At 35.2% G+C, this 20520-nt stretch overlaps 1 protein-coding gene across 2 annotated transcripts in view; it reads right to left on the bottom strand.

The window, feature by feature from the left end:
* Positions 1-325: 325 nt before the first annotated feature.
* The window catches only part of LOC136029319 (polyribonucleotide nucleotidyltransferase 1, mitochondrial-like), a 67801-nt gene continuing 47606 nt past the window's right edge, over positions 326-20520 (bottom strand). Inside the window, exons 9-10 of one of the 2 annotated variants that reach the window (XM_065707587.1) lie at positions 10981-11214; positions 326-577 (exon numbers count right to left, since the gene is read on the bottom strand). In XM_065707587.1, the coding sequence (XP_065563659.1) occupies positions 404-577; positions 10981-11214 (408 nt within the window). In that variant the 3' untranslated portion in view covers positions 326-403. The remainder of the gene's footprint in view (positions 578-10980; positions 11215-20520) is intronic. The other variant, XM_065707588.1, reaches the window with a different exon arrangement.

The following is a 20520-nucleotide window of genomic DNA, read 5'->3' as shown; positions in this document are numbered from 1 at the left end:
TTGCTCGTTCAAAGAGATCAGACGTACATCATCATTCACTTTTGCAGTTTCATGTAAACTTTGGTATATTTTTTTTATATTTCGCAATATATCTTCCACGAAATCCATTAGACTATGCGAGATCCCATAATTTAAAGGATGCGCAAGGTATTCTTCAGCAGCTTCATCGAAGTCTAAAAAGTATATTTGGCCATATGAAGGTGGTTCAAAGTCACCTTCAGGGCTTTGTGATGAATGAGCCGGTAAATTGATTTTGCGATAAATTTGTCCATCTACAAAAGAGAGAGAGAGAGAGAGAGAGAGAGAGAGAGAGAGAGCAGTATACATGCAGTACCATTTGTATTGTTTGTGTAAATTTATTTTGATACAAATTTATTTATTTTTTACACAAAATAATTTATTTCTAAGAGCTCTTTCTTGTATTTTCACCGTTATTTAAAGATTTGGCAACAGGTGAAGCTGTACCGAGAAGCACTTTTCTAGATAGTCTCATTTTCCCCGAAACAGGATCTCGTCCAAAATATTTGACAGTTATTTCTTTTCCGGCATCAAGACCCAAAGCACTTGGATGATGAACCTAGAAATAAATTAAGTAAAAGTAAACGTTAGCAAATTACCTCCGAGATCTAATCGCAGCTATGTCGCAAGGGCAGGTCTCTTTTTTAAAGGCCTATTTTCTATCGGTTACATTCAATGCATTCATCCTGATGGTGATTGTGAAAACAAAATTTCTTAAGCCATGATTTTGACGTTGATTCCTACTTTCACTTTCTCATGAAGCACTATATTCAAAAGGAAATGTTCTGCACAAGGGCATACCTAGGATTTTTGTTCAGAGAGGGGGAGTTATTTCTCTTAGGGGAAGGGGGTTCTAAAAAACAATAACTTACAAAACGCAAAAATTCATTTATATGTATTTTGTTTTTTTTTTGAGTCGAACAAGCATTTCGGGGGGAGGGGGGGTCAGAACCGGTACCCCCTGGATTGGTTCTACACAAAGTGTTCAAAATATATGACACAGAATTTTGAAAAAGTCTCTCCACAAAAACTAAAATTTTCCAGGAAGTTAAGAAACAGTTTTAGATAATTAATTTCACCATAAACGTATTACTTACACGCTTATTACTTGGACAAAAGTCATTTTATGAATTTATCTTAAATACAAATCCAATAATAAATCTAAGTAAATGAAAAAAGTTAATGTGAATTGAAGTAATTAGTGATGAAATCTTCTCAAATGAGTTATCCTACCACAATATATCATATCATAAAAAAAATTAAAATTCAGTGCTTAATAGAAGCGCTGAATTTCTTTTCAGTATATACCCTTTTCTTTACGCGTCATTAATTCCGATAAGAGGCTATTGGATAAGGCGATTCCTGTTTAAATGTGTAAGAAGTGAAGAAATCAGAAGATTCCCGAGTCCAAAAAGGTGAGTAATGACAAAAAACACTAAAAACTCCATTGTGATAGAGCCCTTATTGCCAATTTTAGGAATAATTTATTCTGAGATCCCTCATTGAAGCTGAAGTTCCGTTAAGTAACGAAGAAGTTTTCGACACACGCATCGACAATTAATATCCCAAAAAGCAGTGACAATGATCATGGGAGGATAAAACAATACGTTAATATGAATCATGGGAAACAAAGCAATTTTTTTTTCATCACTGGTAATTGCAATTGAACAGAAATTGAGCCAATTATTAAAAATTTTCTTTTCTTTTTAAAAAAAAATGCTTCCATTTATTTTTAAGAATTAGTATTGACTTTTTCTAGCTTAAAATCACAGATGCACAAAAATTTGGCCTTTAGGAGGAAGTGCTTAAATGTTTTATGGCCAAATATTTTCAGTTTCACCTAATTATCATTGGGGGAAAATCGTGTGTGGAATGCGCCCCAGATCCTGTAAATAGTATCAGCAATTATAAATACATATTTACGAGCAATGAGGAAAACGACCAGAAAATTTGAAAACACGAATTTATTCCATAAAAGATTCAATAAGAAAAGAAAAAATATTATTTTTGAAAATATTTTCCATCTTGAAAAAGACAGTTCAATCTGTTCTTAAATTATTTTTTTGAGCGTTTTTTTAACACTTCAATCCAGAAATCAGGTGGGACTTGTACTCTATTCAAAAATCAATGATCTTGAATCAAAGAAAGAAGTTTTCCAAAGAAAAGTAAAGGTAAAAATAAATGAATCCTAAAAGGAACGAAAATTAAAGTAAATAATTACACAAAAAAATTAATACAACAGCTATTACATTAGAGGAATAAATAAATCCAAAAATGAATAGAAACTAAAATGAATAACCAAGTCAAACTCAAAACGAACAATATTTACCAAAAACAGGAGAAGGGTTACAACCCCTTAAACCTTCAAGTTACGCACCTGCCCCCTGATTTTTTTGATCATTCACAATATTTCGGGAATAATTTGGAAGATCGAGCTGAAACTTCAAGGTACTTTTGAGTAATGGTGAGGGGGAGGAAGAGAGGTTGATGCAAGAGAACTTCAAATTTTATTGTGGGGCGGTCGAGGGTTACATATGTTTTGTGCGAAATCAACCTAAACACTTTTGCACTATAAGCCATTATGGGACTTATAATCTGTTTACGGTTAAGTAGTGAGATGGATGAAAAGCCACTGTGGGACTATAGTTACTAGATCATCAAACTAGCTTATCTGCAATATCAGAGGCAACGCTATATCGTTACCTATAGTAAAGGCCATGCGGCTTCAAAGTTGTTTTTCTTCCAGAGGTACTTCATATGAAAGAGATCGTCGTATAAACTTCAGGGAGCTCATTTGATTGGAAATCCGAAGTTCTAGTGATCTTTCTACGAGTTAAAAGTGATCAAAGGGCAACTAACCCCAGAAGCACTTTTTCCCTAAATACATCCGATAAAATTTTGAGATTGCCATTTGATTAAAAATAGCTCAAAGACCATATAAAAATAAACTCCGGGGTCGACATATTCCCCTAGGGTCCGGGGTTGTAAGTTATGCCCAGGGGGCATATATGGTTCTTAAATAAGGAATGTTCGTATAAACTTCAGAGAGGGCTCATTTGATCAGAAATCGAAATTTCTAGTTAACTTTCTTTCAGAATCAAATGTGATCAGAGGGCAACTAGTCCCCCCCCCCTTAGCCCCTTGTTCCCTAAACCCAGTCGATAAAAAATTTGAGATAACCATTTTGCTAAAAGTAATCCAAACATCGGATAAAACAACTCCAGGGTCGACAAAATCCCCAGGACCCGTGGGCAGGCGTTGTAAGTAATGCCATGGGGGCATATATGGTTCATACATAAGGGGTGATCGTATAACATTCAGAAATGGTTCATTTGCTTAGAAACTGAAAGTTCTAGTTCACTTTTTAAGAGTCGAAAGAGATCAGAGGGCAAATAGCCCCCCCACGCTCTATGTTCCCTAAGCCCATCCGATAAAAATTTTTAGATAATCATTTTGTTAAAAATAGTCCAAACAATAGATAATAAAGACTCCGGGTTCGGCACAACCCCCCAAGACCCGGGAACAGGCGTTATAAGTTACGCCCTAGGGGCATATATGGTCCTTATAGAATGAATGCTCGTACAATCATTAGAGAGGGCTCTTTTGATTAGAAATTGAAAGTTCTAGTTCGCTTTTGAAGAGCCAAAAGAGACAGAAGGGCAGCAATTCCCCCCACCCCTTTCCCCCAAACCCGTCCGATAAAAATTTTGAAATAGCCATTTTGTTAAAAAAAAGTTCAAAAATCAGATAAGTAAAACTCCAGAGTCGACACAAACCCCAGAGCCCGCGGCAAGTATTTTAAGTTGTGTCCCGAGGCCATTAAAGGTTTTTATACAAGGGTACGTCATATAAACTTTGGAGGTGGCTCATTTGATTGGAAATTGAAAGCTCTAGTTACCTATTTAGGAGTAAAAAAAGAGGGTATCTATCCGGCACCCACACACAAACCCTCAAATGCGTCCAATCAAAATTTCGAGATTGCCAGTTTGTCTGAAATAGTCCAGCGATCAGATAACAAAACTTCGGGGTCAAAACACCCCCCCCCCCTTGAGACCGGGAAGGGTTTTAACTTATGCCCTGGGGGCATATAAAGGTTTTATGGAAGAAGTGGTTGTAAAAGCCTCGGAGGGGACTCAAATGATTAGAAATTGAAGTTTCAATTTCCTTTTTAAGGTTTAAAAGCAATCCAATTGCAACTAGCCCTCCTCTCCCCACCAGCCCTCTTTTCCCCAATGTGTCCGATTGAATTTCTTATATAGGCATTTTGTTCAAAATGGACCAAAGATCGCATAACAAAGACTCCAGATTTTTTGTCCTGTGGTGGCGCAGTGTATTTGACCTTAGCTTGGTAATACGGGACCCAGAGATCGAATCACGCTGCAGGAATGCACTGCAGGGCCGACGCAGGGACCTTAGTAGTCAAGAAGCGTCGTTAATTCTTAAATAAATAAACAAAGACTCCAGGGACAACACAGCCCACCGAAACCTGGGGACAAGTGTTGTAAATTATATCCCAGAAGCATATAAGGCTTTTATGGAAGGGATGGTATTATAAACTTCGGAGGGGGCTCATTCAATTGTAAATCGGAATTCTAGCATCCTTTTTAAGAGTCAAAAGGGATCGGAGGGGACTCTCCCCAATGGCCCCTTTTTTCCCCAAATGCATTTGATCAAATTTTTGAGCAAGCCATTTTGTTCACAATAGCTTAAAGATCAAATAACGAAACCTCAGATGTCAACACAGCCCCCCAGAGCTCGGGAGAAGTGTTGTACGACATGCCCCGGGTGCATATAAGGTTTTTATTAGGGGAAGTCGTATAAACATCAGAGGTGGCGCATTTTATTGGAAAATGACTCATTTCCATTTACCTTTTTAAGAGTCATCAAAAGTGATCGGCAGGCATATATACCCCCCTCCCCTCTTTTCCCCAAATGCATCCGATCAAAATTTGGAGATAACCATTTTGTTTGAAATATTCCAACAATCAAATGACAAAACCTTTGGGTCCACATACCCCCCTCCTGAAACCCAAAGGAAGGGTTGTAACTTATACCCCGAGGTTATATAAAGTTTTTACGGAAAAGGTGGTTGTATAAACTTCGAAGGGGACCAAATAATTATAAATTGAAAGTTCTTGTTTCCTTTTTAAGAGTCAAAAGTGATGCAGTGGCAACTAGCCTCCCCCAACCACCTCCTCCAAGCCCATAAGGCTCCAATTTTTTTCTCCAGAGGTACTTCATATGTAAGGGGTGGTGTTATAAATTTCGGAGGGGGCTCATTCAATTACAGATAATAATTTCTAGTGTCCTTTTTAAGAGTCAAATGTGACTGGAGGGCATCAAGATGACCCTCTTTCCCCCAATACGCATCCATTCAAAATTTTGAGATGGCTATTATGTCCAAAATAGTCAAGAGATAAATAAATTAAAATAATTATTCCTCGGGGATTGACAAAACCTCCCACTGCCCACAGGGCAAGGGGTGTAAGTTGAGCAAGCTGCCTATTGTTCATATATAAGGTTTTTATCGAAGACTTCAGGAAAGCCGAAGTCTTTTCGTTTAGACTTCGGAAAAGCCCGATTTGATTTAAATCGAAAGTTCTAGCTCCATTTTAAAAAATCAAGAGTAATCAGACGGTAGGCAACCTTTTTCCCACCTTTTTTTCTAAATGCTTTCAATCAAAATTTTGAGTTGGCCGATAACTGTGGTTAAGGGTTTGAACAAGCCCCCCATCCCCCAAGCCCTGGGGGACAAAGCTGTAAGTTATACTAGCAGCCTACCGTTAACATATAAAGCTTTTATGGAAGGCGCAGTCGTACAAACTTTGGAGGAAGTTCATTCAATCTGAAATGAAAATTTATTGTACCCTTTTCAAGAATCAAAAAGATCAATAAGTAACAAGTCTTCCCCCCCCCCCCCCCCCGAATGCAGTGTAGCTAGTATGGTCTCAGAACATATTTGCATCTTAGAAAAATTTCGAAATAGCCATTTTGCTCAAAAATAGTCCTAAATTCAAATTATTGTAACTTAGAGGCTGAGAAATTCTCCATCCAGGCAAAGGTTTGAAACTTGTGTAAATTGTACATTATTAGAGTATAAGTTTTCCTGTGGAAGAAGTGGTTGCATTAACTTTGGAGGGTGCTCATTTGATCGGCAATTGAAACTTTTAGTTCTTTCTTTAAGATTCAAAAGTGATCAACGGGCAATTAGCCCACACCTCATTTTCCCAAAGGGTATCAGGTCAAAATTTTGAGATAGCCATTTTATTCAAAATAGCTCAAAGGCCAAATAAATATGTTTCCGAGTTTGAAGCCCCCTCCCAGCCCCAGAGAAATTGCTCTGAGTTACGGAACTTGCTTATTGTTACTCTGATATTTTGTTTTGATATCTTGTTTACTTAGACACTTTCTTTACTTCGATACTCTGGTACTTTAATAATAGTTTTGATACTTTGAGGAAATTTTAATGTTGAAAAGAAAAACTTTAAACTTTTTGCAATAAAAAACGAACAAAAATCAATTTAAAAGAAAACTTTCCGAAATCAGGAGTTTTTCAAAGAAAAGTAAAGGCCATATTAACTTGAGATCAGCAGATACTAATACCTTAGTAAAATTCAAACTAGAAACGACAAGAAATTACTATTAAAGAACAAATGAAACCCCAAACGAACAGAAATTACATAAGCAATCATAGCAAAAAACTATACAAGTACTAATTTAAATGAATAAATTACAAGAAATTACTATCAAAGAAACAATGAGACCAAAACCAAAGGAAACTAAATAAACAATCATAGCAAACAAACATACAGTAAATAGTAATATAAATGAATAAACAAATCTTAAAACAAGGGAAACTCGAACTTAATATATAAATCAAGCTTGAAACGAACAAAAATTACTACAAACAAGACTTTGGGTTTTACCTCTATCTCTAACTGTAAAAGTCTAAAACCTACTGCGTCATTGGCGCTTTATAGAAAATTAAATAAAAAAAACAAGTTTTTTTAACTAAAAGTAAGGAGCGACATTAAAACTTAAAACGAACAGAAATTACTTCGTATATGAAAGAGGCTGCTTCCTCTTCAACGCCCCGCTCTTTACGCTAAAGTTTGACTCTGTCTCTCAATTCTTCTTTTTAAAACAGTAAAAAACTTTAGCGTAAAGGGCGGGGCGTTGATGAGGAAGCAGCCTCTTTCATATACGAAGTAATTTCTGTTCGTTTTAAGTTTTAATGTCGCTCCTTACTTTCAGTTAAAAAAACTTATTTTTTCTATTTAATTTCTGAACGTTTTTGAATCAATGCATGTTTTGATTTTAGCTCTCCGCAGAGGAATAATTAAAACGAAATTTGCATTTGTGTTTTTTTTTGTTTTTTTTTGGCTAAATGGCTTTCTCATAATTTTGATCGAATGATTTTGAGAAAAAAAAAGCAGGGGAGGAAGCCTAGTTGCCCTCCGATTTTTTGGTTAATTAAAAAGGCAACTAGAACTTTTAATTTTTTACGAATATTTTTATTAGTAAAAGATTTACGTAACTTATAAATTAACTTACGTAAAGAACGTTTGTATTCTCAGATTTTTATTGCATATACGAGGGGGTTCGCCCCCTTGTCAGATCCTCGCTCTTTACACTAAAGCTTAAATTTTATCCCATTAATAAATTTTAATTCATTAAGAATGGCCCCAGAATCACAAAAGCCGTAGAATAAATAGTTGAAATTACTAAAAATACTTTAGCATAAAGAGCGAGGTATTAGGAGGAGGTGAGCCCCTCAAATGGGTAATAATTTCTGTTTGTTTTAAGTTTTAATGCTGTTCCTTACTTCCAGCTGAAATAACTTTTTCATATTTATTTTTTCATTTTTTTTTTAAATAATGCTAGTAAATCCTGCGCTCCCTTCATGGGGATTTTCTTCCCCCATGACAAATTATCGATGGAAAGTTCCCCCAGCATATCCCCCTCTTCTCAACCCCTCCCCCAACCAAAAAAATCCTCCTGAAAACGCCTGTACACTTCCCAATAACCATTACTATATGTAAGCATTGGTCAAGGTTTGTAACTTGTTGCCCCTCCCATGGGGACTGTGGGGGAGTAAGTCGTTCCCAAAGACATAGTTATAAGGTTTTTCGACTACGCTGAATAAAATGGCTATCTCAGAATTTTGATCCGTTGACTTTGGTAAAATAATTAGCGTGGGAGGGGGCCTAGGTGCCCTCCAATTTTTTTGGTCACTTAAAAAGGGCACTAGAACTTTTCATTTCCGTTAGACTGAGCCCTCTTGCAACATTTTAGGACAACTGGGTCGATACGATCACCCCTGGGGGAAAAAAACAAATAAACAAATAAACACGCATCCGTGATCTGCCTTCTGGCAAAAAATACAAAATTCCACATTTTTGTAGATAGACGTTTCCCCCTATTTTCTAAAATAACGCAAATTTTCTCAGGCTCGTAACTTTTGATGGGTAAGACTAAACTTGATGAAACTCATATATTTAAAATCAGCATTAAAATGCGATTCTTTTGATGTAGGTATTGGTATCAAAATTCCATTTTTTAGAGTTTTGGTTACTATTGAGCCGGGTTGCTCCTTACTACAGTTCGTTACCACGAACTGTTTGACTATATGTGTCTTAAACAGTCTTGGAAATTACAAATAAAATCAAACTAAATATTTGGTATACAATGATGTCAATTGTTGAAAGATAATCAGTTCAAGATTTTATTACGCTGTAATTTCCATTTTCAGTTTCAATGCTGTAATAACTGGAAAAAAAAATATTTGTAATATAATTCGTTTTCAGTGAAGCACCAATGACGGAGCAGGCTTTAGACTTTTACAGCTAAGGAAGGAGGCAGTATCCAAACTTTTGTTTGTAGTGAAATTATATTTGTCTTGAATAGTCTGGGAAAGAACTGGTAAAGTTAAACTGAATATTTGATACGTTAAAATTAAACTGAATATTTGATACGTTATGATATTAGTTGCTGAAAGCTCATCGCTTCAAAATTGAACTCTACTCTAATTTTTATGTTTATTTTCAATGATAGATAGATATATAAGTGTATTTCAAAAGCCCATGGGCCATATACACGCAAAAATATGAATAAATAACAAACAAGCAAGGAAATTAAACTACAGTACGAATTACAAATACGCACAAAAACAGAATACAACGCGAAAATGCCAAATCTAACAACAAAAGAAATTAATCCCCTTGTGTTGGGTTGTTGCCTCTGAATTATTTGTCTTTATTGTTTCTATTGTTTGATAAATGACGACTTATACTTATTGACGACATGACTGCCTGTCCATGGATTATTCTTTATGGTTGATTGTGTATGGCTATGCTGTTTGACCTATGTGATTGTATGGATGAGTAGGGTTAAGGCCTCATTCAAGTGCTGGTCTATATTAATCACTAATTTAGGAAAACAGTCTTCCTTTTCTCCTTCTGTCTCCTTTTTATATGTGTTTGTGCTGTTGCATTGGTGATTTCTCTTCTCATAATATACAACTTTTTCTTCTTATTAAGGATTTATCTATATACACTCCCACTCAAAATATTGTGGTTAGGCTACTATTTTGCAGAATGCCCGGAAGCATAAAATCAATCCCATGCAAATAAATTTCCTGTAGATCCAAGAGCACCGGGCATTTCTGGAGAAAATGATCCAAGTCATCATCCTCATCTTTAAAAAGGGGACAAACATACCGTCTATCATCTTTTTTTTGGCAAACATTTTTTGCCTGTTCTGGATTGGAAGACAACTCGCCCTAAGCTGAATCCAACGACGTAGAATCAGAGCCGATAAATTAAATTTAAAATGTTGTAACAAGTAAAAAAGAAATTGTTTGTAATATAATTCGCTTTCAGCAATTCATTTTAAAGAAACAATCATAGCAAACAAACATACAATAGGTGTTGATATCAATGGAAAAATAAATCTTCCTGTTAAATTTTAATAGAATTTCTATGTTTGTTTTCAGTATTGTAATAAGTCCGAAAGAGAAACAGATGAGATTCCTTCATTGATCAATTCACAAAACAACAAATCAAATTAAACAAACATAGCCACTACTAGAAGGTCAAATAACCTTTGAAAAAAGAAAATACTTTTAATTAAATTCGTTTTCAGCAAACCGCCAATGATACAAGAGGTTTTAAACTTTTACAGTGAGAAAAAGAGGCAAAACTCAAAAATGTATGTAGTGATTTTTGTTCGTTTCTAACATGATTTGCATATTCAATTTCAGTTTCACTCGTCTTAAGGTTTATTTATACGTTAATATTAGTACCTATTGTAAGTTTGTTTGCCATGATTGTTTATTTAATTTTTGTTCGTTTTGGGGTTCATTTATTCTTTGATAGTAATTTCTTGTAATTTATTCATTTATATTAGTACTTGTTATATGTTTTTTGCTATGCTTGCTTATTTAATTTCTGTTCGTTTCGGGTTTCATTTATTCTTTAATAATAATTGCTTGTCGTTTCTAGTTTGAATTTCAACAGGTATTTGTATATGCTGATCTTAAGTTTAATATAGCCTTTACTTTTCTTTGAAAAACTTCTTTAACGGAAGTTTTTCTTTTAAAATTAATCTTGGAAACGGCTCAACGGATTATGTTGAATGTTTTTTTGGGGGAAGGGGCCATCCGGACCTTGAATTCTAACCTGGGGGGGGGAGGCAGAGACGCCCTTGATCAGGCTTAAGCTTTCAATAGCCATAAACACACAGACAAGGATGGGCGGGTTTGAAAATTTTAGAGGGGTTCGATCCTAAAAGGAACGCATTTTCAAGACCCAAGCAGCCAAATTTTCTGTATTCTAGCAGCTTTCCTTATTAGTTTTTTGGAGGCCACCTTTGGACTGGCGTAGGGAAGGGGTAAAGGGACTCACTATTCTTCGTAAGAGTGCTCAAATGGTTGTGCCCCTAAATCACGGTTTTTTCGCTTACCTTTCTTGTGTCTAGTTGTGTATTGTGTAATAAAGCTGGGACCATGTTTGGATATAATGTAACCATCACTCCAGTTTCTCTGATTTCAACAATTTTCGCTTTATAGATGGCACCAAAAACAAGTTCAGGCTCTTTTTCTTCTTCCAAGAACTTATCAATGAGCTCTTTTCCTTCTGTCATTGCTGTTTGATTTGGAGCAAATAGCATAAAAGTAGTTTCGTCAAGAGAGGATATCTGACAATAGAAGCAAAGAATTAGACTAATCAGTTTGTATTTGAAAATAAAGAGAAAAACTACTACTATGACTAAAACTCTTCACAACCAGTGGCATAATTTCATTGAAATCCTTGGGGGATAGAAGGAGAAGTTATACCTAATTTTTTGAAATCCGTTTCTCTGGATTCCTGATATGTGAGTTTATATTAGTTTTGACAAGATTTTGAAGCAACTAAATTTCAGCTGGGGGGAAACTGTCCTCCCACCTGCCCCATGGCAAATTACCCCCCCCCCCCTCCTGTTCAAAAAGTTAATCCATTTGCTAGCAAGAGACTTTCAGACACTACCTTTTCACCTCAGTTGTTAAAGCTTCTTCTTTGGCCATCTCATAAAATTCGCTAACACTATACGTCATACAGTTTTATTCCTAACTAATCGGTGGAAACATTATAGACTTTTCAATGCAATGTGAGGAAATGTTGAAAACAGCTACCCACTTCTTTCATAACCGACATGCCAAGTGGACTCAAACCACGTCGGTCATAAGGAGTTGTATTTGACATCATCATCAGCAAGCTTTGTTCCTAAAATTATCCTTAAACAGTTCCACTCAAATGGAACATCCGTTCGTCTTTCTTCAGTATCAAGTGTGACATGATGCTGCTCTGAACTTTGAAAAACTCATGGTTGCAGGCTTGAAAAATCTAAGTTTCGACACTCTTCATATCCTATCCTCCCAAATACTTCCTAGGTGAGCGACAGAGTAAGCAGTCTCATGAGTCATGCCCATCTTTTCCCAGAAGAAGATAAGCAAAAAATCGGAAGATAGTTGTTTTTTCCCCTAAATATAAGCTTTGCAAAAGACACGTGCGACGCAATATTTGTCCTTCCAGTGGCTCCGTGAGGGATATGGTAATGGTGTTTTTTGGATCTTACGCTTATCTTTAGAAATCCCGGTTCCTGACTGCACTCAGGTGGGTACAGTTCCAACAATCAATGATACGTGGCAATGAGCTTGCAGCGAATTGTTCTAATAAAAATTCTGGTTGAAAATTTTCTGCTTAAAACTTTAAAAGCAGACCCCTCCCTCCGGTAGTTGAGGGGAATTCCTCACCTCAGTCAATTGGTCTGTACTACAGATATGTGAGCAACCTAATTGCACTAAAATTTCCACTAAAGACATTTTGCTTGCTACTTGAAAATTTCACTCCGAATCAGCTAGTTGATCTGATAGTATATCTTCAAACATTTAATAAATGGCGCAGTAATTATTTTTTGGTAGTATTTTTACTAGGATCAAGTCATGGATTACTTCCTGATTTTTTAACGGCGGTTAATCTGGTTCCTAGTCAGAAAAAAACAGTATGCGTGAATCTGGTAGTGCCGATAATTTTTAAGCAGTGTCATTGACGTCAACAACATCAAAACTGCTAGAGCATCAGTTATTTTTTCGACAGGAATCTTTTCTACATTCAACTAACAATCAATTTGCCTATAGAAAACGTCTTTCAGAGTAGACTGCAACTTTCATTCTACGTGCTGTTACTGAATGTGCTATTTTCTACGTTTGTTTACGCAAACATAGTCAACGCAAACGCAAATCGCGTCAACAATTTGAAATTGCTTAATATTCTAAAATATCGTAGTGTATTTTAGACATTACGATTTAGATTTGCATTATTAAGCATAAATGTTACGGAAGTGATATTTGAATATTTTGAAAACCAAGCTTTAGTCAGAGATTCAATATAAAAAAACAAGTTTTTTCAACTGAAAGTAAGAAGCAGCATTAAAACTTAAAACGGACAGAAATCCTTACATATATGAAGGGGTTACTCCTTCAAAACACCTCGCTCTTTACGCTAAAGCTTTATAGTACTTTTAAAAAAGCTTCTTATTGTTCTAATTAAACGAACATCGTGTTTCAGGAGTCGATCTTGAAGGATTTGGACATGATTCAAACTTTAGCGTCAAGAGCGAGGTGTTGCAGAGGAGTTGCTCTTACTTTCAGTTGAAAAAAACTTGCTTTTTTTGTTTAATTTCTGATCTTTTTTAAATAATGGCAGGAAATCTGGCTACTCCTCCACGGAGAAAGTCCTCCTCCCCAAGGATTTATTCTCTAGAACAGTCGTTATCAAACTTATTTAGTCACTGTACCCCTTTTAAAACACGAAAGGTTTTAGGTATCCCTTTTCGTTTTCAGTTACCGGTACTAAGTAAACGATAGCTAAAATATTAAGCAATTCTTAAAGCCTTAACCTTTTATACTCAAATATGCATAATGCCAGTAAAAACAAAAATATATATTTTTTTAAAGCATTTTTACTTAAAAACGAACACACAAAATTTAAAGAATAAAAAGCACTTACTTTCAAAAAGACTTATAAGAAGGATGAATTTTTTTTTCTCTTTACACTGTTTAGCAAAATTGGGTTCTAACTTAGTTAAATACAATCTTAAATCATCTACAACATTTAACTTGTTTCTACATTTACTTTGCAGATAGGTTGAAATCGAAAAACCCTTTTCCCGTCAATAAGTGGTGGAGTACCCTACAATAAATTTAACAGCAGTGCTTGACAGTTCTTTGTATTCCTTCCCAATAGCGATCCAAAAATCTAACAGTGTAGTATCAGCAGTCAAATATTTACTTTTCAGCGTCATATCACATGAGACTCCAACGAGTTGCTCCTTTTGAAAGGTAGTCAGGTTAATGACAATAGCATCAGGATTAAAGGGCTCACACATCCAGTCCAACTGCTTCTCCAAAAATGGAAAGTACTCTCTTATGCGTATCTTCAATGCATTCAAATGCTGGATCATTTGAGCCATGAGTTCAGTAAAAGCACACATGTTTTTCTCATTATCTTACAAAAATGTATGTAATATTTCAAACTGCTCGCAGTTGTTATTTTCTATTGGTTTTTCGCAGAGATTGATCCATTTTGCCATCGCATCACTTTTATTTTCTGCACAGCCGGCATGGATAAATTCCGGATGTTGAGTTTTTCAAAAATATCATTCAAATAAGCCAACTTCAAAAGCCAATCAAAACCAGTAAGTACAGAAAAGACCTGGGAATTTGTGTTCGGTAAAAAAAAAGTCATTTTTTGTGGAGTTCAAATACACAGACAAAACATTTCCCCAAGAAAGCCATCGTACCTCAATATCTAACAATAACCTATCATGGAGGCTCCCCATTTCCTGGCACAGAATTTTAAAGCAACAAGATTCAGTAAAGTAACAAGATTCTACTCGAGCTGGTTTTCGGAAAAACATAATCTAACAATTTGAGAATATCTTCACCTTTTGTAGAAGTTTTAAGTATCTTAAAAAATAAAATAACTTCAAATGTTTCATCTTGAAAACACAATGTACAAAACCGAATAGTTGGGCAATGTCAGCGACATGCGTGGTTTTATCAAGTTGTATACCAAAGCGAAAACCAACTTGAAATGCTCCGAAAAGTTTTTTTTGTGTCATACGCCATATGACTAATTCTGCTTGAAACTGTATCGTTTGACAATGGAATTGTTTCAATTCTTTTTGCCTCTTTGTCTCCAAACACGCAAGAAACAATTTCTGCTGCGGCACGGAGGATTTGATATTCATCAATAGTAAGCTTTTTACCAGTCTTCGCGATCAAATGACTAATTTTGTAGCAACCCGACTTCAGCTTATTTCTAGAAAGTGATAAGGGTCTAACCTCTGCGGCTTTTATGGAAAGTGTGGACCTTAGGCCTGATTGATGAATATGACTTCGCATTTTTGAAAGCTTCACAGAATTCTTGTCTGGGGTCAAAAATCTATTGATTCTACCCATTTCTGTTCGTGATTTCAGCCGAGTTTATCATTGGTTTTTCGCACTTGGTATTTGCAGTAAAGGAAATGTATCAGATGTGCCTCTTAAACTTAAAAAGTTCTCTCATTGCCAAAGAAATTAGAGTTTATCCTTTATTCCTTTCTAAGTGATGACGTTAGCAACTCGGCCTACGGCAAAAAAGTCAACTTTTGAACTAAGACAAATATATTTTTCGCGACGGCAGTCTATAGCTCTTCAAGAGCTGATCAAATATATATCAATATATGTCATCCATTTTTTGGTAGAAAAATTCCTTCATGAAATATATCAGTATGAAAGTTTAAAGGGGTTGAGAACTTCATTAGTAAGGTACACACAGAAACCAAAAATAGGCCGATACAGAAATGGTATCAAATGGGCCTCTTAAACTTTAAAAGTTCTTTCATTGCTAAAGAAATTAAAATTTATTCTTTGCTCCTTTTTAAGTGATGACGTTAGTTTTAAAGTCAACTTTTGAACTAAGACAGGTAGATTTTTTCTCGACGACAGTCGATAGCTCTTGATGAGCTGATCAAATGTATGTCATCCATTTTTTGATAGAAAATTTCCTTCACGAAATATTAAGTTTGAAAATTGAAAGGGGTTGACTACTTTAATGGTAAGGCACATGCTGAAACTAAAAATAGGCCAATACGAACTGTGAGACATATAGGGGAGATTTAAGCAACAGCCGGCTGTTAGCTCATAACCATCTTCTGCAATGAGGGGTTCGCAACTTTTGCTAGTTGGTGTAGCCTACCTATTATTTGTTTCCGGTGTATTTGATGGTAAGACCAATTTAGTTCTAGTGGTAAGACATGTGGGAGACTTGTCATCAATAATCAGCTGTTAGGCTACAATCATATTCAGCGATGACGGGTTTGCAACTTTTGCTAGTTGCAAACTACTTATTAACAACTTCAGCGTTTAATTGAAGCGAGGAAACAATACCAAAATGTTGCTCTCTCAACACTTTGGTTAAATTTCAATTTGGTTAAATCAATTTTTCTTGGATAAAATTTCAGAACAAACAACACGCTGTGGATTAGGCTCGTCTGAGCTTCCAGCCCAAGTAAAACCTAATTTTTAAGTACAATTCGTCATATTTTCTTCTTTTACTTTTAGATTTATTTGCCAGTTTTCCGTTTTTATTTTTTCCTTGTGGTGCTCATTAGTAACAAGCCTTCTTCCATTTTGTGAAGTTGGTGGCCCAGAACTTTGATTCAGATCTTCATGAGGCCTTTTTCTTTAGGAGTCTTTTATCCATTGTTAATTTTTTTTGTAAAATTCACTTACGTACTTGAATCTATACATTGACGTACTGTATGAATAGGATTGAATGTCTGCAGAATAACAGAACACACCACAAAAATAACAGAATGCTTGTAATAACAGGCAATGCAACAGCAATGTAGTGATACGACAGACTAGCCGAGCACGAAAAAAAAAAACAACAACAAATAAACACGTATTCGTGGTCTTTCTTCGGGTAAAAACTATAAAATTTCAAATTTTTTCAGATAGGCGTTTGAAACTTCTACAGTAGGGTTATTTGATACGCTGAATCTGATGGTGGGATTTTAATTAAGATTCTGACTTTCAGTGGGTGTTTCCCCCTTTTTTTCAAAATCAGGTAAATTTTCTCAAGCTCATAACCCTTGATGTTAAGATTAAACTTATATATTTGAAACCAGCATAAGATCCGGATTCTTTTGATATGTATATTGGTATCAAATTTCCGTTTTTTAGAGTTTCGGTTACTATTGAGCCGGATCGCTCCTTACTTACAGTTCGTTAACAAGAACTGTTTGAGAGACATGAAATTGCTCTATCCTTCGCTCCACATATCTAAGAGCTAGACAAGGGGCATTTTGCTCTCATTACATAAACGCATGGTCCGTATAATAGTTGATTATTGATGACTACTCTAAACTATTCAAGGGTGCGCATCCAAGGTTGCCACCCCCTAGTGATTTATCACTATTTCTACTAATTTTTCATGTTGCCTAAACAAAAAAAAAGTCCCTAAATCAACTAGAAAATTACTAAAAACCATGGCATGGTTTTTTTTTTTTTTTTTTGTCACCAGGATACAGCCATAGTCGTATCACTAACTATAAGTCTACGTACAAGTCCACTAAACATAGGCCGAAAAGTCGATCGTCAACTTACTTAAGAAACATTTTATTTAGTTTACTAGACAACGATTTTTGATTCGCTGGAGTTATGAATAATAGAGTCTACTTTTCCTGCAGGAAACGACGTTCGTCAGAGGCGAGGGAGGGGTGTGTGTATTGTCTGCTTCTCTTTTTTGATTTAGTGTGATGACCGTCATGAAATTTTGTATGATTTTTCTAAGTTTGAACGTGTTTCCGGCACAGTAGACTACCTAAAATAGAGACCCGCAGTGCCATAAAGTTGACCAGAAGATAAGTCTTCGATTTGAAGACAGGCACACACTAAGTGGTTTTTGGGCCCCTGCTAGAAAACTAAAATACAAAATTTCCAGAAATGCAACCATTATGAATTCAAACTCCGCATAATTTAGCCCTTGTAGAATTGAGATCTAGAACAAGTGTGCCACCAGCACACTTGGTCTCCTTCATATGAGTCAATCAGAGACCAAATAAATCAACTCCGTACAATATATATATATATGTATATATATATATATATATATATATATATATATATATATATATATATATATATATATATATATATATATATATATGTATAATTGAAGGTTTTAGCTCTTGTTGAATTGAGATCTAGACCAAGTGTGCCAGCCAGCACACCTGGTCTCCTTCATATGAGTCAATCAGAAGCCAAATAAATCAACTTCGTACAATCCCCCAAGCCCCCCCGCGCGCGTAAGTCGTTACGCGCCATATTAGTTACACGCCATTGTAGTTGTGTCTCTGTGTCCCACCTGTGATATATATATATATATATATATATATATATATATATATATATATATATATATATATATATATATATATATATATATATGTTTTTAACTACGTAAAACTTGCGAATATACGACATTCTTCGCTGTCCCATTGTCTGTGCATATAAATAGATTGTCAGGTTTACCGACTCTTGAACATGCAACATATAATTGTGCATGGGAAAACAATCCGTATTCAGATCTATACCTCATGATTCTAACGATTGCCCTTAAACTTTGTTGATGGTGATTGCTAATCGACCATTCCCTGTGTCGCCGTCGTCATTTATATGTCCCCCTGTGCCCCCCGGCGTCCCTGTTGTAGTTGTGTCCCTGTTTCCCGGTCGTCATTTATATTCCCTGTGTCCCGGTGTCCCAGTCTGTAATTTCTCTTTGAGTGTCCCGGTCGTCATTTATATTCCTTGTGTCCCGGTGTCCCGGTCGTCATTTGTGTCCCCGTGTCCCGGTCTGTATATACATTCGTTTTTGAATTGGTCTTTTTTTTTTAGTTTTTAGTTTTTTACCTTTTTTAGTTTTTTTAGTTATACCTCATGATTCTAATGATTGCCCTTGAGCTTTGTTGATGGTGATTGCTAATCGAACATTCCCTGTCTCCCCGTCGTCATTTATATATCCCCCTGTGCCCCCCGGCGTCCCCGTTGTAGTTGTGTCCCTGTGTCCCGGTCGTCATTTATATTCCCTGTGTCCCGGTCGTTATTTGTGTCCCGGTGTCCCGGTCTGTATAAACATTCGTTTTTGAATTGGTATATGATGAAATAAATTTTTTATTGATTACTACTCTAAACTATTCAAGGGTCGCATCCAAGGTTGCCACTCCCTAATGATTTATCACTATTTCTACTAATTTTTCATGTTGCCTAAACAAAAAAAGTCCCTAAATCAACCAAAAAATTACTAAAAACCATGGCATCGTTTTTTTTGTCACCAGGATACAGCCATAGTCGTATCACTAAGTATAGGTCTACGTACAAGTCCACTAAACATAGGCCGTAAAGTCAATCGTCAACTTACTTAAGAAACATTTTATTTAGTTTACTAGACAACGATTTTTGATTCGCTGGAGTTATGAATCGAGTCTACTTTTCCTGCAGGAAACGATGTTCGTCAGAAGCGAGGGAGGGGTGTGTGTATTGTCTGCTTCCCTTTTTTGATTTAGTGTGATGACCGTCATTAAATTTTGTATGATTTTTCTAAGTTTGAACGTGTTTCCAGCACAGTAGACTACCTAAAATAGAGACCCACAGTGCCATAAAGTTGACCAGAAGATAAGTCTTCGATTTGAAGACAGGCACACACTAAGTGGTTTTTGGGCCCCTGCTAGAAAACTAAAATACAAAATTTCCAGAAATGCAACCACTATGAATTCAAACTCCGCATAATTTAGCCCTTGTAGAATTGAGACCTAGACCAAGTGTGCCACCCAGTCCACTCGGTCTCCTTCATATGAGTCAATCAGAAGATATATATATATATATACATATATATATATATATATATATATATATATATATATATATATATATATATATATATATATATATATATATATATATATTCACAGGTGGGACACAGGGACACAACTACAATGGCGTGTAACTAATATGGCGCGTAAAGACTTACGCGCGCGGGGGGGCTTGGGGGGGGGCGCGAAGCGCCCCCACCAACTAGGTGCTGGGGTGGCGCGAAGCGCCACCTCAACAGCTAGTATATATATATATATATATGTATATATATATATTATAAAATATATATATATATATATATATATATATATATATATATATATATATATATATATATATATATATATATTGTACGGAGTTGATTTATTTGGCTTCTGATTGACTCATATGAAGGAGACCAAGTGTGCTGGCTGGCACACTTGGTCTAGATCTCAATTCTACAAGAGCTAAAACCTTCAATTATATATATGTATATATATATATATATATATATATATATATATATATATATATATATATATATATATATATATATATATATATGTATATAAATATATATATATATATATATATATATATATATATATATATATATATATATATATATATATATATATATATATATATATATATATATATATATATGTATATATATATATATATATATATATATATATATATATATATATATATAACGCAAGTTTTACGTAGTTAAAAACATATATATATATATATATATATATATATATATATATATATATATATATATATATATATATATATATAATTGAAGGTTTTAGCTGATACAAAAATTGTTTTGCGTTAGCTCATATGTCAGATGATGGGAAATACGTTTACACAAAGCTTAGTCAGGAGCAATCTAAATCAGCGGTCAACAAAATATCATATAATCCAATGGCCAGAATAAGTTTTTTCGCTATGAATTTAATTACTGATTCTTATTGTTAGGAAATTTTCTGTGAAGGTATGAAGTCAAAAATCGTTTAGGTGATTTTAACTCTAAAACCTAGAAGACAAAGAAATGG

This window comes from Artemia franciscana, chromosome 7, assembly GCF_032884065.1.
Source record: "Artemia franciscana chromosome 7, ASM3288406v1, whole genome shotgun sequence".
Taxonomy (NCBI): Eukaryota; Metazoa; Arthropoda; class Branchiopoda; order Anostraca; family Artemiidae; genus Artemia; species Artemia franciscana.
This window is presented reverse-complemented; position numbering and strand designations above follow the sequence as displayed.